The 22671-nt window shown below is 38.4% G+C and overlaps 1 protein-coding gene across 7 annotated transcripts in view; it reads right to left on the bottom strand.

The window, feature by feature from the left end:
* APP (amyloid beta precursor protein) overlaps positions 1 to 22671 on the bottom strand; it is a 160694-nt gene that overhangs the window by 102191 nt on the left and 35832 nt on the right. For all 7 annotated transcript variants that reach the window (XM_014461935.2, XM_014461932.2, XM_014461930.2 and 4 more), the window contains exons 3-4: positions 16881 to 16993; positions 14633 to 14826 (exon numbers count right to left, since the gene is read on the bottom strand). In XM_014461935.2, the coding sequence (XP_014317421.1) occupies positions 14633 to 14826; positions 16881 to 16993 (307 nt within the window). The remainder of the gene's footprint in view (positions 1 to 14632; positions 14827 to 16880; positions 16994 to 22671) is intronic.

The following is a 22671-nucleotide window of genomic DNA, read 5'->3' on the forward strand; positions in this document are numbered from 1 at the left end:
AAGATAGAAAGGAAGATGGAAACAGGCTTTCAAATACTGAAAGTCTGACAGAACAGCCACAACTAATTTTGCTGAGGGTGGAAAAGGAAAAGATATGTGCAGAGATGATATAGCACGAGAAGGAATTTTCATTTATAACTCAGATTTTAAAGAATTTTTATAAATGAAAGGTCAATAAGAATGTGTAGAACCCCCAGTGAAATGCCTTTCCAATTTTGATTCAATATGATGCAGGGGGTAATAAATACATACAAACGTGGTGAAGCATGTGTCTAAAAAATAGAATAAGGAGAAGCTGATTAAACTGAGTAACATAATAATGAACTATTAGTGTATTGACAAATGAAGTGTCAATACAGAAGACCTTGCCCTAGCCGGTTTGGCTCAGTGGATAGAGCATCAGCCTGCAGACTGAAGGGCCCCAGGTTTGATTCTGGCCAAGGGCACATGCCTGGGTTGCGGCTAGATCCCCAGTAGGGGGAGTGCAGGAGGCAGCCAATCACTGATTCTCTCTCATCATTGATGTTTCTATCTCTCCCTCTCCCTTCCTTTCTGAAATCAATAAAGAAATATATTTTTTGCCAGAGCCGGTTTGGCTCAGTGGATGGAGCATCGGCCTGCGGACTGAAGGGTCCCGGGTTCGATTCCGGTCAAGGGCATGTACTTGGGTTGTGGGCACATCCCCAGTGGGAGATGTGCAGGAGGCAGCTGATTGATGTTTCTCTCTCATCGATGTTTCTGGCTCTCTATCTCTCTCCCTTCCTCTCTGTAAAAAATCAATAAAATATATTAAAAAAAAGAAATATATTTTTTAAAAAATACAGAAGACCTTAATCAGTTATTTTAACATTTCCTGCTCCATGGAAACCTGTTCTCTTTCCCTAATATACTTGAAATCTGATTTCCACAAGAAATGAGTAAGAAGAAGAGGCAGAGAAAACATTGGCATTGATCATCAGATGGTATAAGCCTTCATCTGCTTAGAGATAAATGGGGTGCAATCACTGATTTCTTAACTATCTGAATTCCTGCACAAAAAGTCTGCCACTTGAGACAACGTCGCAAATAAATCCTAAACTTAACACTTGCTCAGATGCCCCAAATGTCACCCAGTCTACTTCCATATCATTTGTGTCCTATAGAATCTCAATTTCGTACTACTTGTGAACAAAGATAACCGACGCAAGTCATCAGCCAGTTTATTATGTGTGAGCTCTTTTATGTTGTCAATCAAATAATAGGCACCAATGCTAGTCATTTCTTCAAGTTAAGTGGAAAATTCCGGGAGAAAAATCAAATGAAACCAGTATTCTTCTTAAACTGTGAGGGTGCATGAGGTCCTGAAGCACAACTGGAGCGACAGGCAGGAATGTAATCCCAGGTTAGGACAGCGATGTGCTTCCAGAGGTTCTAAAACATGACCCAGGAACCACCCTCAACATCCTCTGCTATGACTTAAATGTCGTATAAAGCTCCAAACAGAAAGCCTGTGTTAAAATGATCGGAGTATAGCCATGAACAAGAGTGGAATATGCCCGTCTCCATCACCACATCTGCCTGAGCAATTCACAGGCATAATAACAAGAAACAGACACACATAATAGTTCAGCTGGCGGGGGAATTAGATTACCAGGCCTAAGAGAATGCAGGCCCAGTCCTTATTACCATAGCATTGATTTCTGGAATTAAATTTAGATGTCCATGAATCCAGTTAGCTATTTGAATGCTATTAAAACAGTAGCACGCGGTTATGTTTTAACACCAAACACGCCAACATGACCACTGCCAATCGAAGAGTTCATAACAGCAGGAAGGACAGAAAGGGGAAAAAATGATTTTTCCTCCTTCTCTTCTTCTTTTTCTAAAAAATATTTTTATTGATTTCAGAGAGGAAAGGAGAGCGAGAGAGAGAAAAAAAATCAAAGATGAGAGAGAATCATTGATCTGCTGCCTCCTGCACGCCCCCAACTGGGGATTGATCCCATAACCCGGGCATGTGCCCTGACCGGGATTCAAACCATGACCTCCTGGTTCATAGGTCAATGCCCAACCACAGGTGCTCCTTCTCTTCAATGGCTGGAAAGCTTGGCTCTGTGATGTGATGAAGGCGAGTCAGTTTTGGAAAGCTGCTCACAGGGCAAGAAAACGTGAGGAAGGGCTATTTATGGACATGCCAGGCTGGGCATCAGAAAGCAATTTCTTTATAAACAGACAGCTCACAACAAAATAAGCCCCTGGGGACACAGTGGGATAGTCACATCACATTCCTGTCTGTCAATTTCTAATAGAGGGCCTTTATAGTTTTTAAATTCCAATCAGGAGAAACACTCTCTGAAAATGCTGACCATCTCAGAAGTACCCGCGTTTAAGAAGGAGGCTAAGGGGTCATGAGCAGAAGCATATTCAGTCCTACTTAAGAGTCAGGGCTAAAGATCCCAGAGGTTCTAAATACTATAGTATTTGAGATAGGAATGGGGCACACAGAGTCTATGTATCGATGTGCATGTTGGGTAAGAACACTCCCAAATGGAAGGAAGTTGGGAAGGCTATCTTGTTATGAACGGTCTGTTCACAGGTTTGCTAAGTGTGTTTCAGCACTGATGGTGAGTTGCGCATGAGGTTGGACTCTAGGACTTGAGATGCTATGAAAGTGGTCTCACCATCCTGTTCCTCTGATTGGCTCTAACCGCATTAAACTACTGCAAATGCAGTGTTGCTACCTTTTGACGACCTTGTAAACATTTTCTAAGTGCTTCCATGTGTGTGTGACTCCATGGCTCCAATTTTCCAATAATAGGGACTATAAATTCTCCTGAGAACCACTGAGGCTGACCCATCAACACTCAAAGGATGTACCAACACTTAAAATGAAACAAATGAACAGCATGATCCAGGAGGCAAAAGATTGGAACTTTAATATACCCTTACTTAAGATACCACGATTCTTCAAAACCTATTTCTGAAATATAATCTATAATAATAAAAGCATAATATGTTAATTAGACTGGACAGCTGAACGACCTTCTGGATGTCCTTCCAAACGACTTCTGGACGAAGCCAGGGATGCGTGAATTTCGTGCATCGGGCCTCTAATTTGAATATAAAATTGAAGGTCTTTGAATAAACAGAAGTTGAAAAGTAGAATGACTTTACTGCTATTTGAATACCTACTGAATTTCTATTTAAAATAACCAAAAGAACCCAAAGCAATTACACATTAGTTTTCCAATCCTAGGGAATCATATTTTCTAATATTTTTTGCTTTCCTAAAATAAAAAAGAACTCCTACATATTTAAATTTATCAGATAAAAATGCCATTAGCTGTTTACCTTCAAAACCTATTTTAATAATGTTCTTAACCTCATCTAGGACAGAAAGTGCTTAAGGAGTTATTATCTATTATTATTGAATACAATAATTACTAGGTGTATAATACTTTTAAAAGACCTAATTAAAAAGAAATTTGTTTCAATAGCCATGATCATCAAACCAGAGGTGGGGGATTAGTCATTATGCCAAAAGGAAGGTGTTCCATCTGACAGTGTGAGATTATGGGTAGGGGAGTGATTGGACCAAGGAAACATTGCTTATTAAAAATTTGCTGAGTTCTTTGTGATAAGATCCTGCTACTAGTTTAGACTAAGAGAGGGAAGCATCATGCACTATAGCTTGACTTCCCATTTTAGGGCTCCTGGAGGCCAACTTCAATAAAATCAACTTCCAAATAAAGATCCAGCATGATGTTTATTGTTATATCAAGTAAAGGACACTTCTTTGGACATAATATGCTAATATGTGCATCTCGAGGCAAAGGAAAAACAAAAAATACAGAATTTTAAAGGCTACCTTTACATGTAACAATGGGAAATTCCATCTAAATTAAACTAGGGATTTTCCAATGAAGATAATCTTCAAATGTTGGTTTTGACAAGGAATTTGTGTCTGAAGTACTATTGCCAGAAACCAGTTAAAATCATAAGGATCTGAATTTTCTTTTATTCCCACTATTTTTTTTAATTTGGAAAATTTAAACAGTTTAATTAAAAGACATTGGGGGATAAAGAGAGATCTTTCATGTGTCAATGGCATAAAATTCTCTGCACTGAATAATCCAACTCTCCAAATAATTCCCTACAAATAAGTTGTTCCCCAGGTCTTCGGATTCTGCCATATCCTGTTACTAGGGCAGCTTGTGCCATCAGGCCCTAAGCAAGGGTGGGGATGCTGCCACTGCCAGGTGAGCTCAGATGGTAGCATCCCAACCCTGAACTTCAAAGGCATCCCACCTCCAGCCATCCCCTGCCTGGAAACCAAATTAAGCCCCACCGGCTTGGCCATACATCTGTAATCTGGTTAAGGCTATTAAAGTGCTTTGTTTTTCTTCTTGACATACATGTGGCCCATGCTTATTAAATACAGAAAGTCAGCATTTTTTTTTTTATTAAAGTTGGCAGCCAGCTCCCTCAAGAGAATGCAAGCTTCTGCTACTCTCCTATTCATCATTTTCAAATTAGTTTTCTCATTTAAGTACAAGACTCAGGGATCCAGTTACAGCCTCAAACAGTGCTAGGAGCTGCCAACCCAGCAGCGTGACTGTTACTTCTCAAAGCCATGAGCTGTTTCATCAAATCCAATCTTCCTTGACTCATTCCCTGGCAAAGATGGGAGGCTGTAATTTATCATCTGTATGATTCACTTTGTATTCCTCTAAAGTTGCCACCCACCCCCGCTTGAGTCGTTAATACCACTTACAATGCAAGCAGAAAAGTAGCTGAAAGATGATCACATATTCAAAGAATTTCAACTCGAGAGATCTAAATAAGACCAAGTCAAATAACACTCTCTAAAATACAAACAAACACTTATACCCAATTTTAAAAACAGATAAAAGTACTGGTCCCTAATAAGCACGCATCCTCACAACAGCCCGAGTTCAGGTAGAGCTATGTCTGTTTCTACATCCCAAGCTACTGGGAAAGTGTGTTGCACCACATATCACATGTTTCAATCACAAGCTTTCACAAAGGGCAGACAATGTATTTGCAAAACGCACCCTCCATACTACCCACTGGTGATTATTTCTGAGAAAAGTTCTTGGAGCACACAGACCATAGTTAAATGGGCTTTCAACTCTACCTAGCAGTGTGCCACTCACAAATCAAGCTTTAACAAGAGCATTTTATGCTGATTGCAGTCATGATCATGATCAAGATTTCTTTCCTTATGCTGAGCATCAGCTTGTGTGGGTCTCTGCTCGAGTTTCAGGGAAATGACTGAAAATGGGCTGCATCCAGCATTATTAGCAATCCTCTGTGTTTCTGGAACAAAGGTAACTCCCCCACCCCTTGAGCTTAATAAATGAATACAAAAAAAATCTCATACTCATGCTCATGTGATAGGAAAAAATGCTCCCAGTTGCTGTGGCTATGTCTTGTATTTATTACGTCACAAGTTCTACCAGAAAGGTAGCTCAAGACACCGAAACCACATTCCTGTTATTTACACTAGAACTCCACCAACAGCTTCAAATCAGAGTAAGCTTACCGTTGTAATGATTTGTATTTTGACATGTTACGTTGGGATGCAGTTAGTGGATTAACATTTCCCTCCATAAATACTTTTAACATGATGGGCTTACACACTGTATTATTAGCTCTGTTTCTACCTTATTTGATTCCAATAATGACAAATCATCTGAAAACAACAATAACATTAAAACAGTCTAGCTATTGATCAAAGGGAGATGTAATTTTTATATATATTTCTCTATGTTTATAACAACCCCATTCTCTACAAAAAAGACATCTCTGTGGAACACTGCATATAAATAATGAATAAGACACCTTTCTGTCCTTTTAAAGAGCATTAGATTGAGCAGATGTCTGCTAACGTAGAAGTAGGGTCTATAAATTCTGTCTCCCCAGGATCCTCAGTTCCCTACTACCAAACAAGAACGTGGAGAAAATAGCTCACTCACTTTAGGAACTCTGGGTTAAATGATGCTTTTCCAGGGAAATAAGTTAGCCCTCTACAGGTCCTGGCCCTTTTCTAGGCATGTGTCACAACGTACTTTTTTCTTTCTTGATATTTTTCATCTATACTAAACTAATCTAAAGCCTTAGACTCAACCTCCCCACCTCCATCCTCCTGAAGGCTCATTACTAGGGCAGATTAAACAACATGGACTCAACATATATTATGCCAGAGGCCCGATGCACGAAATTCGTGCAAGGGGCTCGGCCCGCGCAGCCCTGGCTTCATTCGGACGGTTGTTCTGCTCTTTGGGCTAATTAGCATATTAGCTCTTTATTATGTAGGATTATCAGTAAAAGTGAAGCATTTTGCATTTACCTCAAATATATTATGAATCATTCAATCAAAATTATTTATTGGCCTGAGACTTTGTATGCTCAAAGCTGAATGAATTAATCATTTTTAAAGTTATGATTTATATATGTTCTACAGGTAAAATTAAGGAAATGTAATTGGATGAGAAAAGTGCAGATTGTTAACTACAATTCTAATGTAGAATTAATGGAAAAAGAATTTGCAGAAGGTTTTGGACGAACTTAGCATTTGAAATACTACCTGTAATTTTTGCTTGGCACACACACACACAAAACTAAACTCTCAAGTATAGATATATCAGCACATATCTATTCCCAGTTTTGGAAAAGCCCAAATAAAACTCATTAAGTCATTCTACAAATAAAAATGGACTTTAAAAAGCTGTGACCATTAAATGGGTTAACATATGCAAGGTGTTCAGAAAGTGGTTTGCACATAGCAAGGCCACATAATATCTATAACTATTACTATTCATGCACAGAAAAGGGTATACAAGATAAAACCTAGTCAATATCTTCATGAGACTCACTAACTAGAAAACCCTGAAAGGTTGGGGGTATGGAGAGGGGCCACATTATTAAAAATAATATCCTCCAGCATAGGCTAGTATACATTGACCAAATAAATTCATCCACTACTGCTACCTCACTGTAAATGGGCATAAACATTATTGAAATACATTTTAAGTGATGTGAAAAGACTCACATCTTTTAACCCCCAAATCCTACCTTTGGAAATCTACCTTAAAGCATTTATTATGGAATATGGGAAGAAATCTGAATTCATTAAAGAATTCAAAAACATGGCTTCACAAACATAAGAGGCAAAAAATGTCTGACAATGGTGACATGGATAAACAAACTTTGAAGAAACACACATAATTAAAGGAATTATAAATGCATTTTAAATGTCTTAAGATATTATTTAAAAATAAAACTATTACATTTTTACCACAAATACATAATAAAATACACAAATGAACAAAAACAAAAATGAATAGAAACTCTGAACTTACAATAAGTTTAAATTATAGGTGATCTTCCCTGACCCACTGAAAAATTATCATACTTTCAACAGTTTTCTAATTACATGTAATAGAAAAATATTTCAAGTGGAGATAATCTTCCATGCCTCTACACACACCAAATATTTCAAAATATGATGTTTGTCCCAAAAAATAGGCCAGTATTTATTGTAGTCAAAACAGACAGCACTATACTAATAAAAAGAAAAATATTTGACATAATGATTAGAATTAATGAAGTAACTGGGTGCAAATAAGAAGCCTTAATTATCCATTGTATTAGCACATTTTTGATGATGATATTTTAACCTACAGATGCAGTTATGAATAAATAAATAAATCACCGGGGTTGATGAAATACTGACAGAAATATTTCAAGCCTGAGACTGAATCTGTCAAAATCCTAGCAAGAATATGTCAAATATTAAAAACAAAACAATGGCCTTCAGACTGGAAATGTTCTATACACCTCCCAATCTTCAAGAAAGGAGATGCCAAGGAGTACAGCACCTATAGGACCATCGCTCTTATTTCCCACCCAAGCAAAGAGATGCTTAAAGTGATGCAACAAAGGCTTCTACTACCTTATGTGGAGCAAGAAATGCTGGATGTTCAAGCTGGATTCAGGAAAGGAAGAAACACTTAAGACAGGCATTCACTGAATACTGGCATGCTCTATAGAATTTCAGGTTAGTCTACGTTTTTTAGACTACAATAAGGCTTCTGACTGTGCCAATCATGAAAAGCTATGTGCTGCTCTGAGAGGAACAGGCATGCCTGAGCACGTGACTGTCCTGATGCGCAACAATGCAGAGAGGCAGAATGGTTTCCTGTAGGTAAGGGTGTCAGACAGGGTGCATTTTATCTCCTTCTGGGTTTAATCTGTACACAGAACATATATGAACAAGTGGGCTAGATTCAGAGGAAGGAGGAGTGAAAATTGGTGGAAGAAATATCAGTAACAAGATATACAGCTGGTCCAACCAGTGTGGCTCAGTGGTTGAGCACCAACCTATGAATCAGAGGTCATGGTTCAATTCCTGGTCAGGGCACATGCCTGGGTTGCGGGCTCAATTCCCAGTGTGGGGCATGCAGGAGGCAGCCGATCAATGATTCTCTCTCATCATTGATGTTTCTCTCTCTCTCCTTCTCCCTTCCTCTTTGAAATCAATAAAAAATATATTTAAAAAAAAGATATGCAGCTGACATCATCTTATTGGCAAAAAGTAGCAATGACCTGAATTACCTCTGCTGATGAAAGTGAAAGATGGAAGTGCCAAAGCAGGACTGTATTTGAACATCAAACAGACGAAAGTCATGAGGACAGAAGCAATACACAACTTTAATAAAGACAATGAAGACACTGCTTACCTTGGTTCAGTCATCAATTCAAATGGAGACTGCAGCCAAGAAATCAAGAAAAGGCTGAGACTCAGAAGGGCAGCAATGGGAGAATTAGGAAAAAATCACCAACAGCAAAGATATGTCAATAGAGGTTAAGGCTAAGATCATTGACACCCTCACATTCCTAATTACTATATATGGATGGGGAAGTTGGACAGTGAAGAAAACTGATGGGAAAAAGTTGATTCATTTGAAATATGGTGCTGGAAGTTAGCTCTACAGATACCCTGGACCTGTGGTCGGCAAACTGCGGCTCGCGAGCCAAATGCGACTCTTTGGCCCCTTGAGTGTGGCTCTTCCTAAGCCTTAGGAGTACCCTAATTAAGTTAATAACAATGTACCTACCTATACAGTATAAGTTTAAAAAATTTGGCTCTCAAAAGAAATTTCAATCCTTATATTGTTGATATTTGGCTCTGTTGACTAATGAGTTTGCTAACCACTGCGCCTGGACCATCAAAAAGACAGACACGCAGGACTTAGAGCAAATTAAACCTGAAATATTGCTGGAGGCAAAGATGACAAAACTGAAGCTGTCCTACTTTGGGTACATCATGAAAAGGCAAGGTTCTTTGTAAAAGACAATAGTGCTGGGAAAAATAGAAGGCAGCAGGAAAGGAAGAAGACCAAACACGAGATGGATTGACTCCATAAAAGCCATAGGCGTGAGTCTACAGGGGCTGAGTGGGGCTGGTAAGGGTAGGACACTGTGGACATCACTCATTCATAGGGTCACCAGGTTGGAGTTGACGCATCAGCACATAACACACACAGGCAGTTATGTTTAGAAGGTTTGTTTTCATCTCAATCATTTCCATCTGCACAAAAGATCTATTCAAGACACATATTCCTGGGTGTTTGCTTTTCTGTCCATAGGAGATCAGGGTTAAACAAAAGCTTGCAATGGAAATATTTTTTTTTAAAGAATACTTTCCCTAACTTCCCAGTACTGAAAAAACTTCTAAACCAGTTTCTCAATCTTGGTTTTATTGGCATTTCTTGGTTGTGGGGCTGTCCTTTATATTGTGGGATGATTAGCAATGTCCCTGGTCTCTACCCATTAAATACTAGGAGCACCCCCCCACCCCCCAGGAGTGAAAACTAATAATGTCTGCAGACATTTCCAAAGGTCTCTTGGGCAGCAGAATTGCCCCTAGTCTAGAACCATCGCTTTACACTGATGTTTATTTATTCATCTTTAAAATCACACGATGCCTGCCAAACGCTAATGGGGTTGAGCTAGTCTCATGACTATAACTTGAACTTCCTGAAATTTTGCCTACTGTTATTTTTAATAAAGAGCTCCAATTTAACACTAGGGAACAAAAAAATGCTTGCTGGGATAAATACGAAAGCCACTCTAAGAATGGACTTTTATCCAAAAGCTCAAATGGAGATAAATCTTACTTTCATGTATGATTCCAATTTCATTTTATTCTATTTTATTTCACTCTTGGAAGCAATGAAGAGACATTCAAGAAGTAACTGTAGTAAAGGAGCTAAACAGTTGTAACACATATTCCAGAGGTCCCAGCATTTTTCAATGTTTCTAGCTTTAGAGACTCCTGATGCAATTTCACTTAATTATTGCTTGTCTGGAATGATATTCCTTAGTAGTTTTTGTTTTAAAGCCAAATTTGTTTAACATCAAGTTACCAGTTATGTCTGTGTATGTATTTGATGGGAATGACAATTCAATTCAATTCAAATATTTGTTGAGCACTTACCTTTATACATTAAGATACTTGGCTAGAAAGTTAGCCAAGTATCTTTTAATGTATAAAGTCACACAGTTCCATAACAAATGTAAACTCCTGCTCAGCAGGATATGCTATTAACTCTTGGAATACCATCAGGGTCCACTGGACACAATTTTACCTTTTGAGTTTCATTTTGAACAGTTTTATCTATCTGCAAGGTTGACATTTCTGACTTTTCTACTCTATTAGAGAAATTTTACTTTTTAAAAGTCAAATAAAACTCTATCTTATAATTACCATCTCAGTCCAATAGAACATTTTATATACTTCATTCTTCTATTTTTGTCATTCCATGATTACTCATTAACTATTTCCATCTCTGCTAAAAAGGACCAAATCATGTAACAATGAAAGAATAAAGGAATTGCTGATGATGTAATAGAGGTTATCACAGTTTTATTACTGTGTTCCCAAAATATTGCATCATCTTTCAAAAAGGTATATAAGAAGCCTAGAGACTTTCATTGAATATAACAGAAAATCAAAGAAGTTCATTTTCCACATTGGCAAATAGGAGAAATTGACAGGGGATATTTCACAATTATTAGACAAAACAGGAGATGGATGAAATTGATCACATAAGCAAAACCTCAGACCATCAGTTTTTAGATGATGATATCCTAGATGGATTTTCTCAAGCTCAGGAGCTGAGCAATGCATTTCTTAGAACAAAGAGGAAATATAGCATTCTCATGCACTTGGTTATTCAACAGGAAGGAAGACATCATTCAATATTTTACGGAGCCCTCGCCAGTTTGGCTCAGTGGACAGAGCGCAGGCTTGCGGACTGAAGGGTCCCGGGTTCAATTCAGGCCAAGGGCACATGCCCGGGTTGCAGGCTCAATCCCTAGTGGGGGGCATGCAGGAGGCAGCCGATCAATGATTCTCTCTCATCATTGATGTTTCATCTCTCTCTCTCCCTCTCCCTTCCTCTCTGAAATCAATAAAAATATACAAATATATACAAATATATATATATATACATATATCTTTTTTTTGGAAAAAATAGGAGCCAGCCATTGACAATATTCTTTCCTCTTTTATGATACTTGTGCAACACTTATATTTGTGAAACAAAATTTTTTTGGCACCATTCAGAAGTAGACAAATACCAAAGGCAGAAGTGTCTATAAAAGTGATTAGAAGAACCAATGTAGACATAAACATGATTGGGTTATGCTTCTAATAGGTTTCCAAATTTTTATAAATCCAAATTTGAAAAGTATTTTGCAATTGTGGACAGAAAATGGATGCTCTCACTTCAACAAAATTATAAACTCTTAAAGTTTTAAAAGTACTGATTTTTGTTTTTGTTTTTTTTACAATTATCAAGTGAAAATGCAAGTGCGAGAAAAAGACTAAGAAATATGATGAGCCAGAACCAATTAGATATATTTGAAGTATGGAATTAGATTTATAATATGGATCTATTCCGGGTCCATGCCTGGCAGGTGAATAGCAGTTGCATTAAAAAAAAAGTGCCCATTCCAGAAATTCCTACCTTAAAAATCTGGACTTATATATATATAAATTTTAATTCAAATTAAAATATTTATGATATTAATTCTTATTAAAATTTCTAAATGAAGTTATTTCTCACCATCCCTTCATTCCTATTTCTGTAAATCATTTGCAAAATATTTTTTATGGATAAAATAATAATAATATAAAGGGCCCACTGTACCTAGAAAGTCATTGGTGCTGGGCTGGCTTTTCTGGCACAGTGATGGGCAAGAGGAACATCAGAACAATTTTTGACTCGAGGGCCACAATGGGTTCTTAAACTGGATCGGAGGGACGGAACAAAAGCATGGATGGAGTGTTTGTGTGAACTAATATAAATTCAAAGTAAACATCATTACATAAAAGGGTACGGTCTTTTTTTTTTTTTAGTTTTATTCATTTCAAACGGGCCGGATCCGGCCTGCGGGCCGTAGTTTGCCCACGGCTGGGCAAGAGGAACATCAGAACAAATTCAGGTAAATGGACCCAATGAACATTGTAGGGCAGCGAATTTCAACCTCTTTCATCTCATGGCACATTTAAATAATTATTAAAATTCCACAGCACATCAACAAAATATATTTTTTGCCGATTTGACAAAAAAAGGTATAATTTTGATTCATTCACACCCGGCTATTGTTGTGTTGGCTGTTGTCCTTTTTAAATTTGAAAATCTAAAGGAAAAGAGGTCAGTGCCCCTAACTAAATAGTCAGGTATTGCATGTTAATTCTCGCAGCACACCGTTATATGGAAGGTGATAAGTCATCAAATACGGATAATTAGGTACATCTAGGAACATTAAGATCCCAGATGATGTCACAGCATGAATAAGAAATGGAATTAACAGGTAGGGTTACACGACTTGATGCATCAACCTTAGAAAACTCAGCAGCGATTAAAGAGAGAAATTATTTTTTCCTGGATAAAGAGGATTGAGAAAAGTATGTTCAGAAAATGCAAAGGGTATGAACAAGTCCAGGATATTAGAAGAAATATGTAAAAATGGTTATCTATTGAGCCTCTTCGTGTTAGAAATGATTTTTAAAAAGGAGGATAATGAACTAAAAGCCTTGTCGAAGGGTGTGGGGTGATTACGAGGGAAGGATGCAATTCACTAGGACCTGATGAGTGTTTCAGGTTCAAGATCAGAAGGTCACGATCAGAGAGGAATGTCAAGGCTGGAAACCCCACGAGTATAGTATTTCTAAGAAATGGCAGACTCCAAGGGATGACTGTGGAGTGGACAGCAGAGATGCAATATACATGAAGGTGATGAGGAAGGAGCCGGCTAGCATTTCAACTGATTGTCAACTTGGATGGTAATATAAGTAAAGACACAAATAGCTAGTGTAACTACATGACCTAGTTTGTCTGGGTCCTTTAGTTTCTGACTGTGGTCCTAGTGTCAAATCTGGTTTGGATAATAAATTGTGTAGTTGCCTCAGTAGTAGGTAATGCAGTAAATTAAAAGGAGAAAAACCCAACAGTGTTAAATAAAAATACACTAGTGTCCTGTAGTTTGTTAACTGTATAAAGAGGACAGATACTGGTATAACCAGAGAGATGTATATCAAAAGTGCAGTTGCTGAATGACAGTAATAAATAAGGGAGGTTCAGGGCCAGAGAAAGAAGCCCTGTTGGGTCTTTTTCCAGGATGAGTAAGGGGTGCAAGAAAGGAAGGGGCCACTGAGAGGGTTTCATAAGATGTTAGTGATGCTTTCAATTTGGTCAGTGATTTGGAAGAGGTGTAGGAGGAAAAGATCAAGACACTTTGATATCCATTCCCAACAAAAAGCAGGTTTTACAAGACATAAAAAAATGTGCTAAATTAGAAAGAGGATCTGGTAAAAGTGTGTCACTCTCAAGATAAAGCAAAAAGACTCATTTTAGTCACAGAAGTCTTCCCATCGCTGAATATAGATATTTGCCTTTAATTAAAAATAAGAATTTGTAGGTTATGAGATTAAGATCCCAAAGAAAAAGTGATAAAAATATATTTCTTAGCAATCAGGAAACCAAAGACAGTTAAAGAACTTTAGCAAACATTTATAAATGCTTCTGACTTCATTCACAAAGGAAAAGATAAAAGGCAAAAATGCAAAACAAGACACACACACACACACACACACACACACAAAACCCTCACAAAAAGAAAAAACAACCCCCCCAAACAAGACTAAACCTTTCTTAACAAAATTCAAATGTAGCTAATGACTATAAAATAATCCCAAAGTACTATTTAAAAATTTTTCTAAATTACAGATCAAAGCAGAATGCCCTGCCACCCAACTCAGATTTCAATCCTTAGTAGCACTGCCAGTGACTTAAAATATCCATGGAATTTTGATCCCAACTTTTGAGATTAAAATAGTTAAAAGTGAGTCAATGCTGGTTGTTGAATTATATTAAAATGAAACAGTAGGCCATAGCATAATAGGACTTCACGATTAGAATTTTTCTACAAAAGCAAACTTTGACGGGAGTGGGTAGAAAGCCTTTTAATGAGAAACAGGAAGATATATTGACAGAAGAAACAACTCTAGGCTGGGTGGTTCAGCATCCGAGAGAGCCCAACGCAAAGGCCAGCTCACCTCCCATCGGCGTAGTCTGCATCTGCTCCACCCCACCAGACATCTGAGTCATCCTCCTCGGCATCGGCTGAATCGACATTGTCACTTTCCTCCGCCAGCGGGCAACATACAAACTCCACCCCTCGGAACTTGTCAATCCCGCAGGGCAGCAGCATGCCGTAGTCGTGCAGGTTGGTGCTCTTCTCACTACAGGTCTAGGCAAGGGAAGGAGAAAAAGAGAGACCAGTAGAGTAGAGGTTATTCTCTGTAAGAAAATGCAAATATAATCAACACACAGATCCACGAGAACAAATTTTACAGTGGAATGGATCATTTGCTTTTTGCTCAGGCTATCTTGGTACCTGTAATATTTAACTTGATCACTTACTTAATAAGGTTAACTTTTTATGTTACAGAAATGAAGAGGAACAATAGGAATGGAAACCAATTGGGAAATAAGGTGTAGAAGAAGCCTGCACTGGTGAACACATGTAAGAGAATCAGTGCTTTCTGGTTTCATTTGTGCATCTAGATGTGACCACTCCTGCCCAGCCAGTGTGGCCATCGACATATGAACCAGGAGGTCATGGTTGGATTCCCGGTCAGGACACATGCCCGGATTGCAGGCTTGATCCCCAGTAGGGGGTGTGCAGGAGGCAGCCGATCAATGATTCTCTCTCATCATTGATGTTTCTATCTCTCCATCTGGCTTACTCTCTGAAATCAATAAAAATATATTTAAAAAGAAAAGAGAAGTGACCGCTCCTTGTATACCCCCAATTCACTGCAATCTCTACTATGGATGAGTGTTTCACTCCCTTAAATCTAGCTTATTCTAGAAATTCTAACTCTTGGCTCGCCTCCAGAATAACAATCCTGGGAAGAGAAGAAACTGTTCTCTGCTATAAAGCAGAAAATACAGTCATTAGACATTTCTCTTTCAGTATCTGCTTGCTTTCCTGGGATTTGCTAAAGTTGCACAAATCTAAATTAACATGAAGCTTTGAAAGCATCCACTGCTAACGGAGGAAAGATTAATATTTCAACACATGTAGGAAGGTAAACAATGAAAATATTAGAGTGCATTTTGACCTCGTAGGAATTAGAGTCATTTTTGTTTCTTAGCAACAGAAAAAAATTTTGTGAAAACTCAAGAAGAAATGAAAAATGAGGTTAGCAGATGGATAGCTAGGCTTTAAATTGGCTTGTTTTCTTCATATCAACAAGCTGTAAAACACATTTTTATACACAGAAAATTTTGTTCTACGGTAAATGAAGACATATTTTATTAAAGGCAAAATTAATGTGAAATCTTAGTGTTTTTTTTTGCTCAACAGCTATAAGGTTGTGATCCAACAGTTACATTGAGGCAAATGATGGTTTCTCAACCTCAGTACCAATGAAATTTTGCATCAGATAGTTCGTGGGTTGGGGGTAAGAAGAATGTTTAGCAGGCTCTCTGGCCTCTAGCCACCCAATACCAGTAGCACCACTGGTTCTAATTGTGAGAACCAAAAATATCTCCAGACATTGGCACATGTTCCTGGGGAGGGATGGGGAACAAAACTGACCCCATTGAGAACCACTGTGTTAGATGAAGGGGACTGATAACATTTCTCACACAAAAGCTATACTTACATTCTGAAGTTTTTCAAGTAAATTTAAGTAAATTTATGTATCCAAAGAAAAGGACATTTAAAACGTAGTAATAGTAAAGAGTGGCATTGTATGCTAATTGTCTCATGTCTTTTATCAGTTTTGCCAAAAGCAGTGGTTAGCCAAAGCCAGGATTGGTGCCATGTACTTAGCTACTATGGAAAAATGAAGGTGGTAACATGGCCTGGTGAGCAAAACCTGCACTGCTTCATTTAGGAACTGAATTCTAACTAGTTTTCATGTTGGTATTGGACAAGCTATTTCGTGTTCCACTACAGCATACCCAATAAATAATTTTAAAAAATGGGTAAATCATTAAAACTCTGTATGTGAAAAAGAAAACAATACGTAAACAAAATCAATTAGAAGAAGAGCTACATTTTAAGGTCTAGAGAGTATAAGATTTTAATTTCTAATTTATAAAAGGTGGCACAGATACACAACGAAGAGGCCCTGTTTTTGACTCTTTACAAATAATCATGGATAAGGCTTATTTTTTAATAGTAAAAGAGAACTTATCTATCAATACAGCTGTTGCCTCGAAATACCACATCATTACCCATGTCCATAGGAAGTCTTCACTTTAAAAGAGAAAAAAATGCCTGGCTGGTACCTCTTTGGCGACGGTGTGCCAGTGAAGGTGGGTCTCGCAGACGTCCATCCTCTCCTGGTGTAAGAATTTGCACTTGTCGGGGACCAGGAGGGCATCACTTACAAACTCGCCAACTGCAAGAAAGGGGAACAGTTTCATGTCACTCTGTCTGCATCACCGTGTTCTTATCTCAGGGACGGTGTCAAGGAAGGATGGGCTAACAGGAGTCAGAGAAGTTAATCAGCTTTTGGAAGGATGAAGCCATCAATCCAAGAAAGCTAGGACCTTTAGCATGTTGAGCCCGGTGTCCTTAGCAGCCCAGTTCTTGGCCACATCAACCTTGGTGGCTAAAATACTTCCTACATGTTTTAAGTAAAATCTTTAATTAAGAGGAATCTCTGGCAGCAAGGGTAAAAAATACAAATTGACATTTCCTAGGCAATCATTTCAGCTGAATCAATCTAAGTCATTGCCCACCCCTCATTTCAGCTGAATCAATCTAAGTCATTGCCCACCCCTCCTTCTTAGACACTTTCATCTCTGTGTAAACGATCTGTGTATACACATTTGTATTATATATGTTTATATATGTAACCACACATATATACACATGGAGTTTAATTCAATTAAATTATAAAAACTACTTTGACTTTTGCTGGTTCTTTAAAAAAATGTATATCATGCAAATTATTTTGAGCATTGCTGGTACTGCAGATATAGATACTATATGAAGTCCTACAAGAACTCACATTCTTCTGAGGATGAACGTTGAATAATTACAATGTAATATGTGAATTGTGAGCTTAATTTTTATTTGTCTTGTTCACTAGTGCATCCTTAACTTTTATCAGAGATTCTGTACACAGTAGGCATTAAGTGTCTTGATGAATGAAGAGGTTAAATGCTGCAATAGAACTGAAGAAAAGTGCGGGGCCAACATAGTGAGCAATTCTGCTTGGGTGCACTGGGACACAGCTCAAAGTGGAAATAACATTAGAGATGAGTCTAAGTGGATGAGTAGGAGTATGCCACAGAGAGAATGAATGGATGTTCCAAGATGTAAGGATAGTGTCTAAACTGTTTAACATTCTGAACCAGTTCCAGCAAATATGACCATATTGGATGGGTGGGTAAATGGATGGATGGATGGATGGATGGATGGATGGATGGATGGATGGATGGATGGCAACTTTAGTTAAATGAAGACTGGACGAGTGTAGCGAGGCCATGAAAGCAGAGAGACCACTGAGCAGGGCACTTCAGGCAATGCCTTAAAGACCAGATTCCAACCAACGACTCCAAGTGAGCAAAGAATACAAGTTGTTCACATAGCAGCACAGAAAAGAATTTTTTTCTTTCATAATATGCTACATGAAATTTTCTGAAGTGCCACATACAAAGTGAATAAAGGCCCTATTAAGGAGTAGAAGAAACCTTTTCGGCTACGTCATATAGCAGGGTTCTTTAAAATTCTCTATTAGGGCATTTAAACTTTAGTCCCTTTTTGGCTCAAACATACACGATGTCTCAAGATATTTAAGTATTTACTTTAATAAATAATAGATAAAAATCTAAGCAAATCTTAAGAGATAAAGAACCTCTCATCCTATCATCCCTTAAATCTTTAGGACAGTGGATGAGGCCTGCAGCATGGGTGAATTACAGAGAATGTAAGAATTTAGGAGACACGGTGCACCCAAGGGCTGCAGGTGCCGCTTGGTGGGAAAAGAGCTCATGAGTCCTGGGCACCTATTCCATGGCAGTAGCTGGGGATCCATGGGCATCATTGCATCTCAGCTGTGTGAACCTTTTGTAATATAAATGACTAGTGTCCTGGTGCATGGATTCGTGCACATTGAAAGGAAATTAACTAGAAGAAATATTTTAATATCGCTATTCGCGTCTTGCTAATAAAAAGAAAATAGGATTCTACCGAGTCTCCTATCTACCTACTCCAGGACTTCTGTGAGGATCAAATGAGATGAGGCACGGGAAAACACTTCACAAACATTTAGTTAAACTGTGATATGTTTGCACCTGGCTATAAAGCAAGTTGGGTTCCTGGGCTGAAGAAACTCCAAGGAGGTTAGTCGCTAGGGAGAGGAAGCTGGGCGTTGCTATGTGATGTCATTACCCGGCACCCACAGCTACTGTTTCTGTCTCCAGGCTGGGCTGGGCTGTGGGCAGCATTTTGCGCCATGGGGTCTTGGCAGTGTTGGCTGCGATTTGGTGGGGAGTCACTCCGGGGTGGTGGCGGGGTCTGTGTCCCACTTGGGGGAAGCTGAGTGTTGGTTTGTTGGCACCAGGTCCGCAGAGCTGTTTATTTTTAAATGGCCAGTGCGGGTCATGGCAGCTCCTGCGTTGAGCGTCTGCCCCCTGGTGGTCAGTGCGCATCATAGCTACCAGTCCGGCGGTCGGACGGACACTTAGGCTTTTATATATATAGACTTTTATATATATATAGATAGGGGCAGAAATAGAATATTGGGCACCAGCTATTACTGTAAGAAATATTAACCATGCTCTGTTAACCGTGATTGTCTTGCTTTGAAGACCCCCAGCCTTTGCACACCTGCAGGCGTTTGCAAAGCTCAAGACCTGTGACCTGCCCATTTGGCATATCTTTTGCCTACTTCCCCATGCAATCTTTGTCTTTCTACCCAATATGAGCTGCTGGCTTATGGAGAGAGGCAGAGCAGATTTTTGTGGATGACCTGCTGCTCTCCCATACTGCTGACAGCACTGGAATAAATGCTCATATATGATTCAACCCTGTCTCTGCTTTATTGGCTCAAGTAGTGACAGGCAACACGGATCCATTGATTGTCCTGTTACATAAACCCCACTTCCCAAGTGAGCGATGCCTGCCTTGTGTCTGGGACACCCACCCTCTGGAGATTATGACCAAGTGACCCATAGATAAACATCACCTAATAATGTAAGTGACACCACATTTTTCTTTTTCTTTTACATAGAAGACTATAAAATAACAACAACAACATAAAACAAAACACCTAAAACCCAGATGAGATGGAGAATACAAAATAAAAATCATTAAATCCAAAGCCAATACACCTTCCCCAGGTGGACTCTTCATGATTTCTCAGGACAGGCAATGAACTAAAGCTGTTAGCAAGAATCCCAGATGCCTGAGTTATCCAATTTTTAGGACCACAGGAGGCCAGCAATGACCAATGGCTTGAAGATGCTTTCCTGGTTTATTAGTTCTGGCCAGTCCCACTGTATTGCCATATTTACAAATGTTTGAAATACTAAGTGATGTTTTTCTATTTTACAACTACTATAAAGATTACATGCCTGGCCCAAGGTTATTAAATCAGTCCATGAGTCAATCAGGAGCAGATATCAGATACACTTGACTTTGGCCTGACAGGGTTCTCATGCCAATAACTGGGTAACAGCTGCGGAAAACAATGTGCCTTTGTCTTGTTTTACTTGCCCTCGGGCCAATCTGTTGAGAACTGGCTTTCAATGCAAAGTCAAAGTCACAGGATCTGTAAAATCTGATGTTCACCATAAGAGCATGTATTGCTTTAAGTTATGAAAGGATACTTGAATTTTTTTTTGGAATTTGCAAAATGACATTTCATTGAGTATTGAAAATACACTCTTAGGTTTCTCATATTGTGCATAGCCAATAAATATATGCTCCCCCTGCCATGAGATTGTTCTTTTAAAGGATTAATATTGGTTATTTAATAAGCCCTCAGGACTCCTGGCAAAACAGAAGACTCATTATACTCTAACACTAAAATAACACTTAGAATGAATCTGTGTTTTTACAGCCCTGACTATATTACTTTCAAAATTGATGAAACATACTAGAATGTTACACATCAAATATTTCAAGCAATTAAAATGCAAAAAATCTGTTTTAAAAATGATAATAAAGAGCCCTGGCTGGGTAGCTGAGTCAGTCAGAGTGTTGTCCCAGATACACCAAGGTGGCAGGTTCCATCTTCATTCAGGGTACATACAGGAAGCAACCAATGAGTGAGTGCATACAACAAATAGATGTCTCTCTCTCTCTCTCTCTCATCAATAAATAAAAAATTATAATTAAAAATTAGTGGTAAAATTATAATGAACCTTTTCTCACAAACTGACTTAGTGTAACATGATTTGTCTTCTCTTTTAAAAATTCTAACAGACTCTATATGAGAGGAAATATACAGGAACTCTCTACTTTCCACTCAATTTTGCTGTAAAACTAAAATTGCTCTGAAAGTAGTTTTTAATGTAAAAAAATCTGATCGAATATACCTGGAATTTCCATGTAGAATTGTGCATACTTTTAATTTTTAAATGAACCTTCTGTTGATCTGACCTTTCAGTTTAAAAAAATTCTTAACAGAATTCAAGTAAAAGAAATGAAAATAAATATCATAATAAGAAATCATGTTCCTGTTTATGTCAAACTTTAGAAAATTTGGCACCGCGTAGACAATATAATCCTAGTGGATAAATTCATCCAGGTACACTGTGAATATTTATTGATAACCATACAACCTGATTTAAAAATTCTCAATTCAGGCTTCTCTCCCCCAACCCCAATGGATAGGAAATTTTCAAAGCTAATGAACAGGATCTGAGTTTGGCTTCCTTCTTGACTAAAAAGTCTTGGCAAAGTCAACAATGATTTCAAATTCAATTGGGTCGCCGCAGCCTCAATCCAATGGTTCTTTGGTGGTTGTGAGAGGATAGTCTAGCTCAGTGATGGCAAACCTTTTGAGCTCGGCGTGTCAGCATTTTGAAAAACCCTAACTTAACTCTGGTGCCGTGTCACATATAGAAATTTTTTGATCTTTGCAAGCATAGTAAAACAAAGACTTATATTTTTGATATTTATTTTATATATTTAAATGCCATTTAACAAAGAAAAATCAACCAAAAAAATGAGTTCGCGTGTCACCTCTGACACGCGTGTCATAGGTTCGCCATCACTGGGCTAGCTCATATTACATCATTTTGCAGATGGGAGGAAAAGAGCCCAGGTCAAGTGGCTTGCCCATTGGGCCAAACGGTGGTAGAACTGGCCTAAAAACCCGGATCTCCAGACTCTCCATCTGACAGTGATAATTCAACTCACTGTCATTTAAACTCTCGTCGAAATGGTTTATTTGGCAATTCCCTTTGGCTTTTTAAAAGTAGAGTCACTTTTAGACTATAAAGTACTTTAATGTTATGATCTACAATGGGGTCAATTCAACAGTAAAACTAGACTTAAGTTAGCTCGCAAACCATATAAGACAGCTGGGAATGCACTGCGCTCCCTGTAGACTAGAACACAGGATGAACGGTGGCTTACAAGACAGCATGGATTCTCTGTCCCACACGAGCAGTCTGGTGCTGAGGCTGGGGCTACTGCAGATACTCAATGATGCCCTCGGGACCAGGCTAGGCCTGTGTCTCTGTACTGCCACCATTAGCAAGTTGGCTTTTGTCCTCCTCATGTTCTGTGGTCACAAAATGACCACAGAAACTCAAGACATCATGTCCAAATTCCAGAAAGGAAGAAGTACAACAGTGTGAACATACTTAACACTACTGAACTGTACACTTTAAAAAAATGGATAAGATAGTAAAATTTATGTCGTGTGTATTTTACCACAATTAAAAGACAAACCATCTAAAAAGTGTTTCAGAATGCAATAATCAGAAACTTAAAAATTTAAAATAAACTTTCTATGATGAGCTATGACATAAATTTTACTGTATTACCCATTTGACAAGAATACAGTTCAGCCCAGCCTGCGTGGCTCTGTGGTTGACAGTCGACCTCTGAACCAAG

Source organism: Myotis lucifugus, unplaced genomic scaffold (genome assembly GCF_000147115.1).
Source record: "Myotis lucifugus unplaced genomic scaffold, Myoluc2.0 scaffold_163, whole genome shotgun sequence".
Taxonomy (NCBI): Eukaryota; Metazoa; Chordata; class Mammalia; order Chiroptera; family Vespertilionidae; genus Myotis; species Myotis lucifugus.